The sequence below is a fragment of the Tinamus guttatus genome, unplaced genomic scaffold (genome assembly GCF_059628265.1).
Source record: "Tinamus guttatus ecotype Peru unplaced genomic scaffold, ASM5962826v1 Tinamus_guttatus_pri_ptg000140l, whole genome shotgun sequence".
Taxonomy (NCBI): Eukaryota; Metazoa; Chordata; class Aves; order Tinamiformes; family Tinamidae; genus Tinamus; species Tinamus guttatus.
Window position 1 is genome coordinate 854050 of NW_028288674.1, and position 15534 is coordinate 869583.

Genomic DNA, 15534 nt, shown 5'->3' on the forward strand with positions numbered 1-15534 from the left:
CTTCCAAGCTTTTTAAAAATTGAATAAAACCATCGAGAGCCATTATATAGGCAAATTGTCCTCAAAATTTCCTAATTAATACTGATTTAGGAAAGAAGCATTAATTTCCCTTAGTAAGAATGAGAAAGCTCTGATTAAATCCTGGCTTGTCTTAGTACTAAAACTCTCCTCGGTCTAATGAGAATGCCCTCAAAGCTCAAGGAAACAAGATCAGTCCAGCTCTCACAAACTCCATTAAGTAGGTAGGATGTATTCCCAAGTGCAGAATGCATTCCTTTGCCCACAGATCAGTGAAACCAAACCAAAGTAAAACCAAAGCCATTGGACTTAGAAAGTCATGAAGCAACCAAGATACACACAGGAGGGGGAGAGCATACAGGTTTTCTTTCATTTCACTTCTTGGTAGATCATACACTGATGAGGTCTTGACTGGTCTTAAAAATTTTCAAGGCTTAGATCCCAGACAGCTCAGTTTCCCGCCCAGGTTCTATAACTTCAATATTAAATATATCTCCTTGCTTAAATATTTCAAAAACTTACAGGGGCTGAAAGTGAAATTCAACAAGAATGTAGAAGAAAATCCAGTGAAGATAGCTAAGTGCACAGAAACATCATCCTGATCAGTAAATCCCTGCTCTGATAATATCTGAATGTTCTGAATTCTCTGAAAATACTAAGAAATACTCTGATTTCCATCCCTATTCTGAAAGGCTGTGGGGTTATGCTGGATCAGCAACAACAAATACTTACCCTGTTCTTTCCCCCTTTTTTTTCCCTGGACATCTGCTACTAGTCCACTTACTAGGGGTAAATTACTAGGTTGGATGTATCTTTGTTCTGATCCAGCATGGCAATTCTTATGTTTTTGGGCATACATCAGAATCCAACACAATTTATAAAAGAAACTTAACAGTGATGTCAGAGACGTAAGCAGTGGGTTACTTGTCTGAGTTTGATTTATATGGATGGTTGTGTCTGGTAGTAGCTCTTTAATTATGTTTTCTCAGAGAACAAAATATTAAGAGGTTGTTGTTAAATCATTCTTCTCTTTTCCTTAACAGCTATTATTAAGTGTCAAGAAAACAAATATGAAGCATCATATATACAGTATCCTTTACCCACAATTTCAAAATTTAGCAAAATAACAAGCTTCTGTGATATCAACCCAGTTTCACACTAAACATTATGGGCCCCGTGTAATAGTACCACTAATTCCACCACTGACCTCAGCTCAGGCTTTTACTGACTGCTCCGATATCTGTACAGGGCCAAATGGCAACAACAAAACACCCTTACTGTCCTCCCCCTAGTAAATTGATATTTTGGTTCTTAAGAGCTGTGAGCACTATCTGTTGCTAATGAACAACAGTCTCCGCCTATTCAGAAAAATGCAAGAGCCAGTCTGAAGGCAGTGTTTTTCTTCTGTGGAAATAGTAACTGCTTTTAAGCACACATCTTGAAAACACTGTGACTCACCCCATAGACTGTTTCCTTTTATAATATCAACAATCAGAAATGATTGATAAAAAGAGCACTTTGTGACCCTGCATTCCAAAAAATACTCTAAGCAGCCATGAATTTTCTTATTCTGCTGCCGTATTTTCTAATTTTAAGAAAGGCTATAAAATAAGGTGACCATATTCTGAGTATTTCTGAACACCAGGTAGTGGTCTGTGGTCTTTTAATATACAATTCTTTTTCATTTTATACTATTTTTTAAGATCTCTGTCAGTTCAAAAATTTTACAATTCAAGTATATCAGGCTGAGTCAGAAATAACTGAAATTCTATTGATTGCAATACACTTGGGCCCTAATATAATATGTATGAAGACTTACATACAAATTCAGGGGATTTTTTTTTCACAGCATTTACAGAACAATGATACTTGATCACAAGATGTGCTTACTTCTGACTGATTTCAACGACAGTTAAGTAGACTGGTTTTCCAGAGGAAACGGCAAGAGCAAAAGACTCTTGAAGGGTGCAAGGGGAAAGACATAAAGCTGATCCACTTTGACTTCAGTACGGAAAAACAACAAGAGCTGATGGAACAGTCTGGGAAGCAAGATGAGTAACACATAGTGGCAATTCTAGAAGGGCTTTTACCAAGCTCAGATCCAGGTTAGGCTCCGAATGCCTCAAGAAGTGAGCAGCAGTTTGTGGAAAGGGACATGAACAAAATAGCAAGAACATTCAAACCTTGGGGAAAATCCACAGACTTATCCAGATACCCAGCAAGGGCATTCCAGTATTAAAATAATAGAGCTATTCACCATGACACATCAAATAAATGGTTAATGTTGCAAAATAACAAACAAGACATTATCATTCAGTGTTCCAGGCTAGGTATTTCTAAGTAAAAATTGTAAACATAAAGAATCTGATTTATATTTCCAGAAATTTTAAAGCAGTCACAAAGCAAGAAACAGAAGATGGGATGTGCCCAGTTTATCATCAGCAGAAACCCTCACCCCAGGAAGGAACACAGTAACTGGCTTTGAAAGAAACAGAAATCATATTGCAATGTAAATGTTTCCTGTGGAACTGCAAATAAAATGAAGGATATAGAATTGTTTGGTATTTGAACTCCACCCTATTCCAGGTGAAACCAAAGAAGTTCAGTCTTTTATTTGTTCAAGGAAACTGAGGCACTACTCAGAAAACAACCCACCCAGAATTAGCAGAGCACATGTACTCATTTACCCTGCAATCCACACTATTTCACTTGCCGCTTGTCTGTGCTTTTGTGCATTTGGTACTTTGCTCACATACTTAGGGCTGACGTTTCCAGAAACTTTGATGGAAAGTGTAGGGGTTTTAGTTCCTGAAAGCATCCTCCTTCCTGTTTGAAGGCTCAAAATATTTTGAGGACAGTGTACAAGTCCTTTTTGACCCATGTGCCATGTTGCTTGCCCAAGGATGTTGCCAGGGCATGGTTGGGTCCTCAGAGGTTCACAGCTTCACAGAGCTGAAGAAAATGAGCACAACGGGTTGCTTTTTTTCATTCAAGGTTGGCACAAAAGTAAGATGTAGCTGATTTTAAGATGTAAGATGTAGCTTTCCCCTTTTTTTCCACCCTCCCAGCCGGTGTTTCCCAATGAGAAGGAAGGGCACACTGAAGGAGGAGCACAGGAAAACATGGCATAATCAGAGCTGCATTCAGGCAAATCTACCCATAAACCAGACAAACAGAGGGGCGAACAATTGCCAACCTTGTGGCATTATGCTTTAGAAACACACAATAATAAAACCTAGCAGATCTGACCTTCATTCTCGGTCCTTTTTTTTTTTTTGTATGTGTGTGTCTCTCCTTTATATTTCAGTGCTTAAACTTGACATTTTTCCCCCCAAGCTTTTCTCCAAGTTAAACATAAGTACAGAATACTAAGCAGCTCCTAGGTGACCATGAGACATTGGAGCATCTGCGTCATTTTCTTATTCCCTGCAGGTACTTCCCTTTTTCTAAGAAACGCTGAGTTGCTGTGATGGATCGAAAAGCAGAAGAGTGGCCGTCTGAGCGCTGCCATTTCCTAGCAGTTCTGAATTTTGACTCTCTGCATCCAGCTCAGCATCACTGCTGCATTTACCATAGAGAAGCTGTGTCAGCTGTGACCTCAGTGCATCTGCACCACTAGTCTGCAGTCAAAAAGTGCGTCCCGACAGACCCACAGCCGTTTGCATAATATGTGTGCTACAACTCATGCATTTTTGCTTTCTGATTGCTTTTGCCAAGATGTCACTGAAGAAATTGAGAAATGCACACAGCTAAATGCTGCTGATTTGCAAGTGATCTGTCCAGACCCTTCCGCCTCAAAGCACAATGAAAACACCATCCTGAGCATTTCCAGGTATGCACCTAGCCCAACAGGTTACCAGTATTTCAGTGGGAAATGGTTTGTGTGGTTTTGCATGTCACCTGTGTGCTTCCCTACACTCTGTATTAATCCTTTTTTTTAATTACCTGTATAAAGAAGTGAGCAATATCACATTTGCTTTCTGGAAAAGTTTAATGTATAGGCTTACATCCAAATACATTTCCTCTGCAACACAGCTGCTCATGAAGTAGTTTCACCTGAAGTGAATTAAAGGAGGAGACTAAAGGACGAGTCTCAGAATCCTATTTGTCACCACAGAGGAATCCCTGAACCTCCTATTTTAGGAGGGCGAAACAGAGCTTCACTGAACACCACACTTGCAGGGATTCCCTGGCAGGAAAAGAACTGTTGGAAAACATGCCACTTCCTTTCTCTCTTCCTCATTTTTTGAGATTTTGATGTTTAGTTGAATGATAAGAGAGCATTTTTAAATAAACTATTGTTTATTTATACTATAATAGCAAATAAACTATTTAAATAGTTTATTTAAAAATGCTCTCTCATCATTTCACTAAACATCATCACTGAAAGAAAGAGAAATGAAATTATTGAAATTCATCTAGGTTACCTACATGACTGTCCTAGATACATGGAGGGCATGGTGCAGGCCAGAGCCTCCCCTATGGTCACTTCCTGCTTGCTTGGCCTGTGGGTTTGATCCATGTGTCCAAGTCAGCACTCTGAGGAATAGTGAAAGTTTAGGGTCCAAGTTGTAGCCCTCAAGAACACTAAGAGCAAAGAGATATGCAGTTAGCCCTGCAACTGTGTTCCATCTGTGTGGTTGTTTTCAAGAGAAAGAAAGTAGATTCCTGTAGTGTTTATATGAGCAAAGATTCAAGAAAAAAAAAAAAGAAAAAAAAAACAGTATTTGTTCTGCAGAAAAAATAAAAAAGATAAGTTCAGCAAAGGAATGAGGGAACCATCCTCACTGACCCATCTACCAAGGCAGAACACACTCAGAAGGGAAGCAGCCTACTCGGTCTTGCCTCATCTTGCCTCAGAGCCTAATGCAACTGGAGTTCAGTGGTCCCATCCCCAGGTTCGGAATTTGGTCACTGATTTTGCATCAAAGTCTGCAATGTGCGGAGTTAGCTATCCAAGTCCCAGGACAGGCACAGGAGGGCCTAGAGCAGGTTCACTACAAATGTTCGCTCGGTGACACCCTAGCATAAGGACCTGATCTTGAGACAGCTGCAGCCTGGCTTCCCACCATGCTCTAACTGTAGATAGTGACAAAGGAAAACAAGTCTAAGGTTAAGATGAAAGGTGTTTTCACAACAAACCAAAGCTGCTGACCACTCAGGAAGCCTTCTGGTTCGTGCAAGATATCTGCTCCGTTTGAGAGGCTCCCTGGGTGACAGTAGAACCCTTTTATGTGCTGTTTTTTACATCCCACTCATACTCCAGTGCATCCTGGAACTGAACTGATGCACACACACAGCTGGAAGAAACTTGCAGCTCCTGGTTTGAAAATGAACCCACAGAAACAAAAGCCATTACAAAGAAGGACAATTTACCTCCAAAGAATAATCAATGAGAAGGGGATTTCCAGTACCGGAAGGAAAGCTGAAGCTATGCAGGATTGGCCAGGTCTCCATACATGAAATGCAGAGATGCAGTTCAATAGGTTTCTCACCCTGTTACACAAGATTTATTTTAGGCTTGCATCCTGTTACACAAGATTTATATTAGTTTGCAATCAGAAACTGGCTGGTTGAAAAAGGGAGGTACTTGAATGGTCAACAGTGTGTTTACTCAGCACTTTTACAGACTAAAAGAGCCTGTGACAGCTCCTGCCTTGACTTGCTCATGTTTCCAGATTTCTTTCACATCAAACACAGATGCAAATGCCTATGGTTGGGGACACTGTGGATAAAACAGCATAAAACCAAAGCCTAAGTTATCCTTTGCAGATTAATCACACTCATCAGAAGCTTCAAGTTATTACAATTTTCATTACTATTTGTATATTTAAAAAAAAAAAAAAAGGAAAAGGAATTTCTGAGGTCCAGATAAATCATGCTTCCCTGCATCAAGATCCTGAAGGACAACCTCTCTAGAAGTTGCAAGCTGCAATGTCATGATCTCAGTATTACACAAATCCAAGCACAAGCATATTAGCACCGGTACCTTCCCAACTGCAAAGGTGCTCTAATGGCTTCACTATCTGGAGACCTAGGTGGCTAAACAAGTGCCAAGGACATTTCAGCCAGTTCATGGATTCTAGAAAGTTCATAAAACCTATCTCTCAGTGCAGCTACACTTTGATCACCCAGTGGAAGAGCTCAATACACACTGGGGAGAGCGAACCAGCTGTAGGACGGTAACATAGGTGCAGGGACCAGCACATGCCATTGTTTTTAAGAGCAGTATGCCTTTGCTTATGCCTACCACCATATGACGGTGGTATCAGCATAAAATGGTTGCAAATGAAACCTGAATGCAGCTTATGTGTTTTCACTTCCTTCCTTCCAAATGAGGAAAAAAAAAAAAAGGAATATATTTGCAAGCACAACAATGTTACGAAACTCTCATTCCACTTCATCGTGCCACATGGGATCTGGGAGAAGTTTGTGGCTAGCATACTGTGCTGAAAATGAATGTACATGCTTAAAATTAAGCATGTTAAGCAATTAGGCATCAACCCACACAGGCTCTATTCTCTTTCATTAAGGTGACCTTATATTGCTTCTTCTCCACACAGATCTGAATCAAATATGAACTTTACTTTGAACAACCTGCTCAGCCTTTCCTTAAGTACCAGTTCTTGTTTAAAGAAGCTCAACTGCTCTTACTCACAAATGACAGTTATCCTTGCAGGTGTCAGAGCTTCATCTGAAAGGTACTTAATCACCCAATATAAATGACAGGCAGTAACCAACTTGCCAAGAATGCTGACGCCTTGAAGACTTCAGGTTTGCTTATCAATAACTGATAAACAGACAGGCTCTAATCCAGGCTGGTGTACGGGTGACTAACCCAGACACTGCCAGGAGCACAGTAGTAACTGTGCCAATGAAAGCACATTGCCTGACTCACTGATTTGCTATGGTCAAACCATCGACCCCTCTCTTTCTGGCAACTGCTTTTCCAGAGGCTATGACAATCATCCACTGAAGCTAGTGTGGGACTAGATTAAGAAATGCAGAAAGGAGCTAAAAATGTGTTTGCATCTGTTGGCAGGTCAAATCTTACAGAAAAATGTCCTGCTTGAAAAATGCTTATAATGCTATTCCTACTTGAAGGTATGGATGTGAAGAAGTGTAAATGTCTTCTAAAACTGAAGTAGTCAATAAAAGAATTAGAGTTGCAGAATCTCCTGGAAAATAAGAATTCAATCAAACTGGAAAATGTTACTAGAATGCACTGATTTTGTCAAATTCAAAGATATATTCAAATGCTAGTGGTAAACTGTCCACCTAAATTAAACGACTGTGATCTTACAGCAACACAGCATTCCTATAAAAGTGAAATGACTCTTTTTAACCACTGTCACTGTAGTTTTCTCGGAATTTTTATTATATAAAACCCCTGGTAAAACTACCAGATTTTAAGCAAAGCTGAAGTTACTTTTTTCAGTAGCATGTTTTCTAAGGACCCCATGCAGCTGATTTCTGCCACGCTGTGTACACCTGGTATGGGCACTCATTTGCTTAAGAGAGAGTATGATGTGCTCATATTTGTTAGTATAATTTTTAGTATTCAATATTCCTGTACCTTTTCTTTGTTGCATTGGCAATATTTGAAGTCAAGCAAGTGTCAGGAAATTTCACTTTTGAATCTGAAAGAAAAAATGAAATACAAGATAGTATTGTAATGGGGAAGATAACCATTTGCACTAACCTCCATGATGATCATATTCATCAAAAATGCTGTCAGTGTTCCTCCTTCCCTTAACTATCCTAAATGAATGGTTAAGGAATTGTCTTACCTCTTGCTGTTTTGTAAGCTATTTTACATGATTTATTGAGAATCATACAAATGTAACATAACTTCTTCCTTCCTGTGAACTAAGTAGCTGGCACTATTCATTGCCAAGAACAATGCGAATGATTTTGCAATAGACTCAAAATATGCCCGAGAACCATCCAGCACGCAACACTCAAATTATTTTAAGACACTATTCCCTCAGAGGGCCACCTCATGAGCTTATAGGGTGAAGGAGTCAAGTATGGCTTCTTGATTTTCCCTTCATTGCAACACAAGCAATGAAAGTAGCATAGAGGGTCAGTGTGTGTGTGTTGCAAGAAAAGACTTCAAAGTTTTCATGAGGATTCCGGTGAGTGTTCCCGTTCGCACGTGCTCACACGTCGTGTGTCATGTCTTGTGTCACCGCTTTCTCAACTGATGTCATCCCTTTAACCAAAAGACCACAACTATTCAAATCAATCCCTCAAATATTGCTCAGCTCCACTGAACCCGAAAACTTAATTGGATTCAACGTGGCTTAACCCGGGTTTGTGGTTTTGTCTTTCATTTGGGTGAGAATTTCATTTGCTAGAAGACTCATGTTTGCTTTACATTGACTTATTTGCAGATTTGAAAGTAATTATTTAACAAGGGTGTATTTTTTAAAGAGCTAATTTGCCATTCCAAGGAAAATTTTGCTATCTGGCTTAAGTGTAAGGATACGAAGACTTTTACAGCTTTTTACAGCTTCTTTGGGGACTTCCTCTGGGAAGCAAAACTTTATCTTAGGCAACAGTATCCTGAAATGAAACAGGCATTTCACAATGCACTAAATGCAAATGTTTTGTTTTTCAACAAACTGAAAAAGAATTTTTTTGATCATTCATTTGCTTTTGCTCCCTGCAGACCTTCCCATATTCATATTCCCCATTGCCAAACATTCCTACCTAGCACAGACATTTCTACCTGCACAACGGCTGTATAGGGGCCTCAGTCGTTATCCCTGGCTTTGCATCCTTTTTCCCATGTTTAGATAACATCATTGGAGCAACTTTCAGCTTTTACAAGACATGCTGTATCACGCCTCTCAGGCCTCTCGCAAAGACCAAGTCCTGCTATTAGATGTTGGAACCAGATACAAAAGGGCTGTGCACCAGGGCTGAATTTTATGTGAGCAACAGCAAACAGCTGCACGTTTCCTGGAATCAGAGCCAAATTGTGAGCCATGCAATCAAGATCTTTACAAGGAATCACAAAACTGCTTGCTTTGAGAGACAGCCAGGGCCTAACAGCACACAGCAAAAGACTCTCGCCACCTTTTTCATAAAGAGCTATTCTTGATGTTTTTACAGATCCAAAGGCAAATTCCTGCAGAGCAGCATGCAAATTGTGGAGATGCAGAGCACTTTAAGCTCCTGGTGAAGTCAGCAAGAGCTCTCAACACCTTTCAGGTGTTGCGATGACCTCAGGGGTTTATCAGCTGAACAGCAACATGGGCTCATCAAAACCAACCTTTTATCCAGGATCAAGTTTACTACCAAAAGTCTGGGTGTTCTTCCCATCTCAATGAGGCGTAGGACCAATATTTCCCCAATATTTCCATGAACAAGACACCCCCAACCTCAGAACAAAATCTATGTTGCCCTTATAAATTAGATATAATTCACAGAACCAGTCAGTCCAACACCTGCCAATCAGTTTAAGCACCTTTTGAGATGTTCAAGAGTCACCTTAGGTAAAGTTAGGCTGCGCAGAAACTGAAATCCTATTAGCTACCTTAAAAAGTTTACTGGCCCTAGAAACTTAAATACATAGAGAAATGATTAGTGAAGGAATTGATGTAAAAACAGACCTTTACATTTGTTAAGTTAATGCCTTAGTAATGCAAATAGATTCCTTTGCAGCTATTAACAATGTGTTTGTGCATGCTGTCTTTTTCAGCACAGAGCATAGGTCAAGGAAAATCTCAAACTGCTGGGGAGAAAAGAGCTAAGGACTTAAGATTATTGCTAGGCAAGAAAAAGCTGACCACTGCTTGCTATAGGCATCCGTTTTGAATGTAAATGTTAATATCTAAAAAGGTATTATAGAAACACAAGCATACAACAGTTGTGTCACATGCTAAGATGTCAAAAGATAAGATGCTTTGCTACATGAGTTGAATGACAGAACATTTATATTTCTTGTACATTTGGGCATTATTTACAAAGGAATGTGAGCTGGGAACAGTTCAATCTAGCAAATTTAAGCAACTAAAACATGTGGCAAATTCAAAATAGATATAAAATGTAATTTTCACAAATCTGTAGGATGATGCTTTAGTGTAGTTACAAACTCCAGTAGCCAAAATTCAAATCCTCAAAAGCCACAGCACTGGCTCTCTGGAAGCAAAGATTATTATGTGTTTGTACCTCATCATGGAGCCTGATGCACAGGAGGATTATGAGGGGATATCATCGTAATACTAGTAGTGAGTAGAAACACAATTCAAAAATGATGATAATAAGAGATATCATCAGGCTATGTCCACCAACTGCAGGGACTTAAGCGGTAGTGGTTTGACATATCTCAAAGAAGAGGAGGCAACATCTGGCATGCTAGGAAACATCCCTGCTTCTTCTGAGATTGTCCATATCAAGAGGGTTCAAGGTGATGTTAAAAATATGACCTAAGAAATGTATCTGTGACATATCCACCAAACTCTTCTTTGTGCAAATCAGGAAGGCCTCACTTGCTGAAATGAATGCTGCACATGCCTCGTCCAACTGGCTTTTAGCCCTTCTGGGCCTGCCACCAAGGAACACGTGCTTTCACTATAGATGCCAAAGCAAATGCTTGCCATGGAAGGCAACCAGCCATCATGTGCAACAAAGCAAAGGCACCACTTCCTGTGTTTAAAGAATTAACAACTGGGTAACTGGAAGATGATTAAATTATGTGGCTAGTAATATTTTGCATGTATTTCCTTAAACCCTAACTAAGTCGAGAAAGTTTTCCATTTAACTCTTAGGCTCATGCTAAGGATGCTGAGGGATTTCAGACAGCGGCTCCTATAGAAATACCTGACTTAAGGCCAGTGTGGTAGGACCACAGCTGCAGCAATACAAGCTGGGTGGTAAACCCAGCTGATCACTCCTCAGCACTAGACAAATATACAGGCTTCAGGGAGTTCTGCCATAGCTATGTTACAAACAGCAAGCACTACAGACAGACAGCCTAAACTTAGCTGAAGCACAACTATGAGCCACATGCAGCCAACGTGAAAGGAGATATGGCAAAAGACAGGGAAGAATTCAGCCTTCTGTGCTATGACTGACACTGTTCTGTCTCTCCTCTTTATTTTACTTTCACAAGGAAAACTGTCAGAGGTGGTGAGGGGAGCAGACAGAAAAAAAAGAGAATCAAAGAGAGCTCATATAAAGCTCAGCATGTTTGCTGAAGTCACTTTGACTGAAGAATGTGCCCCTCCACACACACACACACACACACACACACACGAAAGGTACCCAGAGGGGATCGGGAAGTCTCCAGATAAAAAGCCTTGCTTATTCAGATGGTCTTAGCTTCTGAGATAGTCCCAGAGGCCTCCATTTCATGCATCCTAGGCCTGCTTGTATGAATACCACCACACAGAGTCAAGGTCTGTGCTGCATCTCCACATGTTTGTGGCCTCTCTGGCTTCTGCTAAGCTCAGCCCAGGCCTCTCCTGCATAGCTGACTGCTGTTCTGTGTCCAGAGCTGCCTCACACTTCAGACCTCACAGATTTCTGGAATTTCCCCAGCAGTACCCACTATGGAATTGCTCTGCCCGTTCAGGCATTGTGAACAGTCATTGGAGCATAAAGCCAAGCACCACCACGTAAACTGTCCTTACTCACATGTACTGTCCAAGAATAATATGCGATATCACTGTGTACAAATGGCAGTTGCTTAACCAACAGATGTGCTCTCTGTATTGATTCAGAGCAATAATCCTCTGACGTCGCCTTCAACAACCTGGACTGGCTTCTTTGGGCACCATCCTAATTGTCTGTTGCCTCAGTTCGCTGCACATGGACATATCCTACTTCTTGGTTAAACCATAGCCTAAACTTCAGTTTTGCTGCTGAGCTTGCAAGGGCTGTTTCCTGCTCTTAAAGGCTGTGTTTCCTACCATTTCCCTTAGCGATCTCTCCGGTTTTCAAGGAGAAAATGCCACCTCCCTCTCCTTGGCTCCAACCACTACCAATGGTTCTGCTCTTCTTTTGGTTTCAGGAAAACACATACAACTCTACCTCCTGGGGTCTACTGCTCGTATAAATACAGCTTAGAAGGGCCATTCAAGCTGCAAAAATAAAGTCTGAAGGGGCACCTCTACTACAAGGTTTTATCTCAAAGCCTGAAGCCAGTTACATGATGCATTTACTTCATGCACACTTTCAGATATACATCAATGGAATATTCATTATAATGCTATTAAATAAATAACTAGTTAAATCAAACTAATTAATTAATTTATAACAAACAAACAAAAAATACAGATGACGTGATATGGCTCACAAGAAGGAAATAGGCCCTGGTTTAAAAATAAATGCTTCCACTATTCTCCCCACCATAATCCCCTTTGGAGTCTCCCTAAATCTTTATGTCCTCCAAGAGACCTACAGGTCTTCTTTATGTTGACAACTTCTGCTCATGCAACATTTCCATTTCTCCCTATTTCTCATAGAAACCATCCCATATTTCCCCAATATTTGGAGCTTTTTTTTCCCCACCTTCAATTCATAAGCTGGACAAGAGGCAGTGCAGCAGCTGGCCAGCTCCAAACTACTCAGTAGCTGTCAGGCAGGAACCTATGGATCAGCAGCTGGCAAGGCAGACAGAAAAGAAAGCCTGCGCTGCAGGCTCTCTTTGGCAACACTGGTTTGGTTCTCTCTCCCTCTGTTCACCACTGCCTCTCCACAAAGTTGAAGGAAATTTGTATCCTTCAGACCCACAGTTTTTTGTCAAATCTTTCTGAAGATGGCCTAAAGATACAAACTCTGTTGGAGGAGAGGAGTTCAGGGTAGGAGGGCAATGACAGCAGGCAGAAAGACAGTTTGATCATGTAATTTCCTTCTAAAACCAAGCTGAACACCAGCAACTTGAAAGGATGACACTAGCACATGGCAACTGGAATGGTGTGCAAGTTAGTCATTCAATATTTCCTGGTTGCATGGAGCAATCACCACTTGCTTATGACATACACTCTTCCTGCACCGATGATCTCCTGACGGACTCCTGGGTCAGCAGCCATAGGAGCTGTCTGATCACTGCACAGGACGGGGCTCAGGAATGAGACCCTCTGAGTACCATTTAGGTCCCGAGCTCAGTTTTGTTTTTACATAGTAAATCTTCTACTGGAATTTTTGTACTGTGATCCTCTGTAATTCTATAATCACCTTAATTTGCTTTCCATGTTAGCATCCCTATCAATACAGTTTTACTTACAGTTAATTCTTGTTCTGCTCTGTTACTGTCCTTACAATACAATGATTACTTGGCTTTTCTCTTTAAAAAGAGTATGCATAACCTACATACTTTAAGTGTAAGAAGTTACCTCTGTGTCAACAGTCTTCTTGTAAGGAAACTATATCCATTTTCCCCTGAAAATCAAGTCAAGCCAGTTCAAAATAGTGACTGTAGCAGGACTGGGCTGAAGTCATTTTAACTCATGAACTCATCTCTTTTTCACAAACCATAGAAGCTTCACCGAAAGCTATTTTTATGTCATTTTGCATTATCTCTTACAGTTTGAGATATATATTCCACATCAAAGAAATATTTGCTAAGTAAATAACAAGGAGAAAGTTGGAGAGGAGGGAAATCTAGAAAAGCACTTGCAAATCTTCAATTCCTCAACAGTCATCATCAGTATTTTACAAATCAAAGGGACAAAAGTACTGACACAAAAGCTCTAGGGCTGTGCAAGCTACTTGGGCAAACACAACAGCAGTCTGTCTGCTTTGGTGAACTCCTTTCATTTTAATGGGCATCTTGGGAACAGAGAAAGGATCAACTGGTAAAAGAAAAAAAAAATACCAAATTGTATTTCATACCAAAGATAAATAGAAAGAAGTGTTTTGACCTTATCTGAATTAAACCTAAGAGTAAAAAGTCTCTGAAAAATTCTAATTATATGAAAAAGGTCCTAGAAAAGTGCTTTTTTGGTGCTTTTTTGACAAAGCTTAACTAGCAAAATGGTTTGACTGTCATGAAGGCAGACTGACCCACGTGTGCTGTGTGGCTTCTAGGACTGAAGTTGAGGTAGGGAAATTTTCATTTTTTCTGAGGTGCAGTAGAATATACTCCTGCCTACCAAAAGCAAGGTGCAGAAAGGGGTGCTCAGGGAAAGCATTCCCACTGCGCTAGAGTGAGCAGTTGCAAGGGGTTAGCCAGCAAGGCAGGTTCCAGAGCCCAAATCCTCCTTTGGCTTAGCTCCCTGCACCCAGACTAATCGAAACCAAATCAGTGCTCCTGTGAAGATGGCTACAAAAGAGACCCAGGCTTGTTCCCTTCCAGGGTGTGGTGTGAATATTCCTAAGGCCTCATGCAGATGCCCAGGACCCTTGGGGCCATGCAATGCCCTGCATCGCACCAGAAAAGCAGCTTCTCTGGGAGACTCTTGGGGCAACGAGGAGCAGGCAAGGGCACTGCTCCCTGCCCCTCTCCTAATGGACAGAGCCCCAAGAGATAGAGGCCAGCGAGGCCTCACACCCATCCGGCTGCCGGGAGCCCCACCTGGCCGGCTGCAGCCTCAGAGACCGCTGGGCCAGGCGGGGCCACCTTGCCCCACTGTGTGCATGGGAAATTCCCCAACAGCTCCCGACCAGGGGATAAAAGCCCCGGCGGGTGATGAGGCTGCACATGCAGCTCCCAGAGCGCCTCCAGCACCAGCCAGCTCCAGCCATGAGCCCGCGCTTCCCCCTCCTCCTCCTGCTCCTGGCCGCCTGCACTGCGCTCTGCCACGGTAAGAGCGGGACACACAAGCCATTCCCTGGGGGGTTGGGGGACAGCGGGAGGTGCAGGAGGGTCGGGAGGTGGCGGGAGGCAGCGGGGACCCGTTGGGGCTCAGGCCGTGCCTCCCGCAGGCGCGCCGCTAGCCGGGGAGCTGCGCTGCCGCTGCGTGCACACCGTGAGCGAGGTGATCCCGCCGCGGCGCCTGGACCGCGTGGAGCTCGTCCCTGAGGGGCCGCACTGCGCTGTGCCAGAAGTGATGTGAGTGCCCTGACCCTGTCCCTGTCCTCGCTCCTGCCTCGCTGCGGCCCCCTCATTGCCTCCCTCCACTCACCTCAGAGCAACGACGAAGCAGGGACAGATGGTCTGCCTGAACCCCTCAGCGCCCTGGGTCCAGCTCATCATCACCAAGATCCTCAAGAGGTACCTGCCGGGGGTTGGTGCTGGGAGCCTCTGTGTCTGGCAGCAGCTCTCAACAGAGCCGGGGAGGGGGCTGCCCCTTTCCTCCCGCTGAAAAGCAGCTTGAGGAGAGTAGGTGGTAAGATCTGTGCTCTCTGGTTTCTGCTTTCAGCTGAACAGGAAACAACTGAACTGGGGAAAAGAAACTGGCTGGAAAGAAGATGACTGTCCAACCTGGGGACTTAAGGGACAAGAGAATTTCTTCTCTAATCTACATTGCATTTGAGTTCCCCCTATTTACTTAATGTAATAATATCTGGTTGTGTTTATTTAAGTATTTTAAGTACAATGTAAGATCTATCTCTAGTTGGGTG

At 42.1% G+C, this 15534-nt stretch overlaps 1 protein-coding gene across 1 annotated transcript; it reads left to right on the forward strand.

The window, feature by feature from the left end:
- Positions 1-14713: 14713 nt before the first annotated feature.
- LOC104565063 (growth-regulated alpha protein-like) lies at positions 14714-15275 on the forward strand. The gene is made up of 3 exons (XM_088521974.1): positions 14714-14774; positions 14896-15022; positions 15101-15275. Exons 1-3 carry the CDS (start codon positions 14714-14716, stop codon positions 15273-15275), a joined length of 363 nt encoding a protein of 120 aa, XP_088378100.1.
- The last annotated feature ends 259 nt before the right edge of the window (positions 15276-15534 follow it).

Excerpts from the sequence above, each read along its gene's own strand:
- LOC104565063 (XM_088521974.1), top strand. The coding sequence starts at position 14,714 with ATGAGCCCGCGCTTCCCCCTCCTCCTCCTGCTCCTGGCCGCCTGCACT. Across the intron at positions 14,775-14,895 it reads CTGCACTGCGCTCTGCCACG|GCGCGCCGCTAGCCGGGGAG; the intron begins GTAAGAGCGGGA and ends TGCCTCCCGCAG. Across the intron at positions 15,023-15,100 it reads TGCGCTGTGCCAGAAGTGAT|AGCAACGACGAAGCAGGGAC; the intron begins GTGAGTGCCCTG and ends CACTCACCTCAG.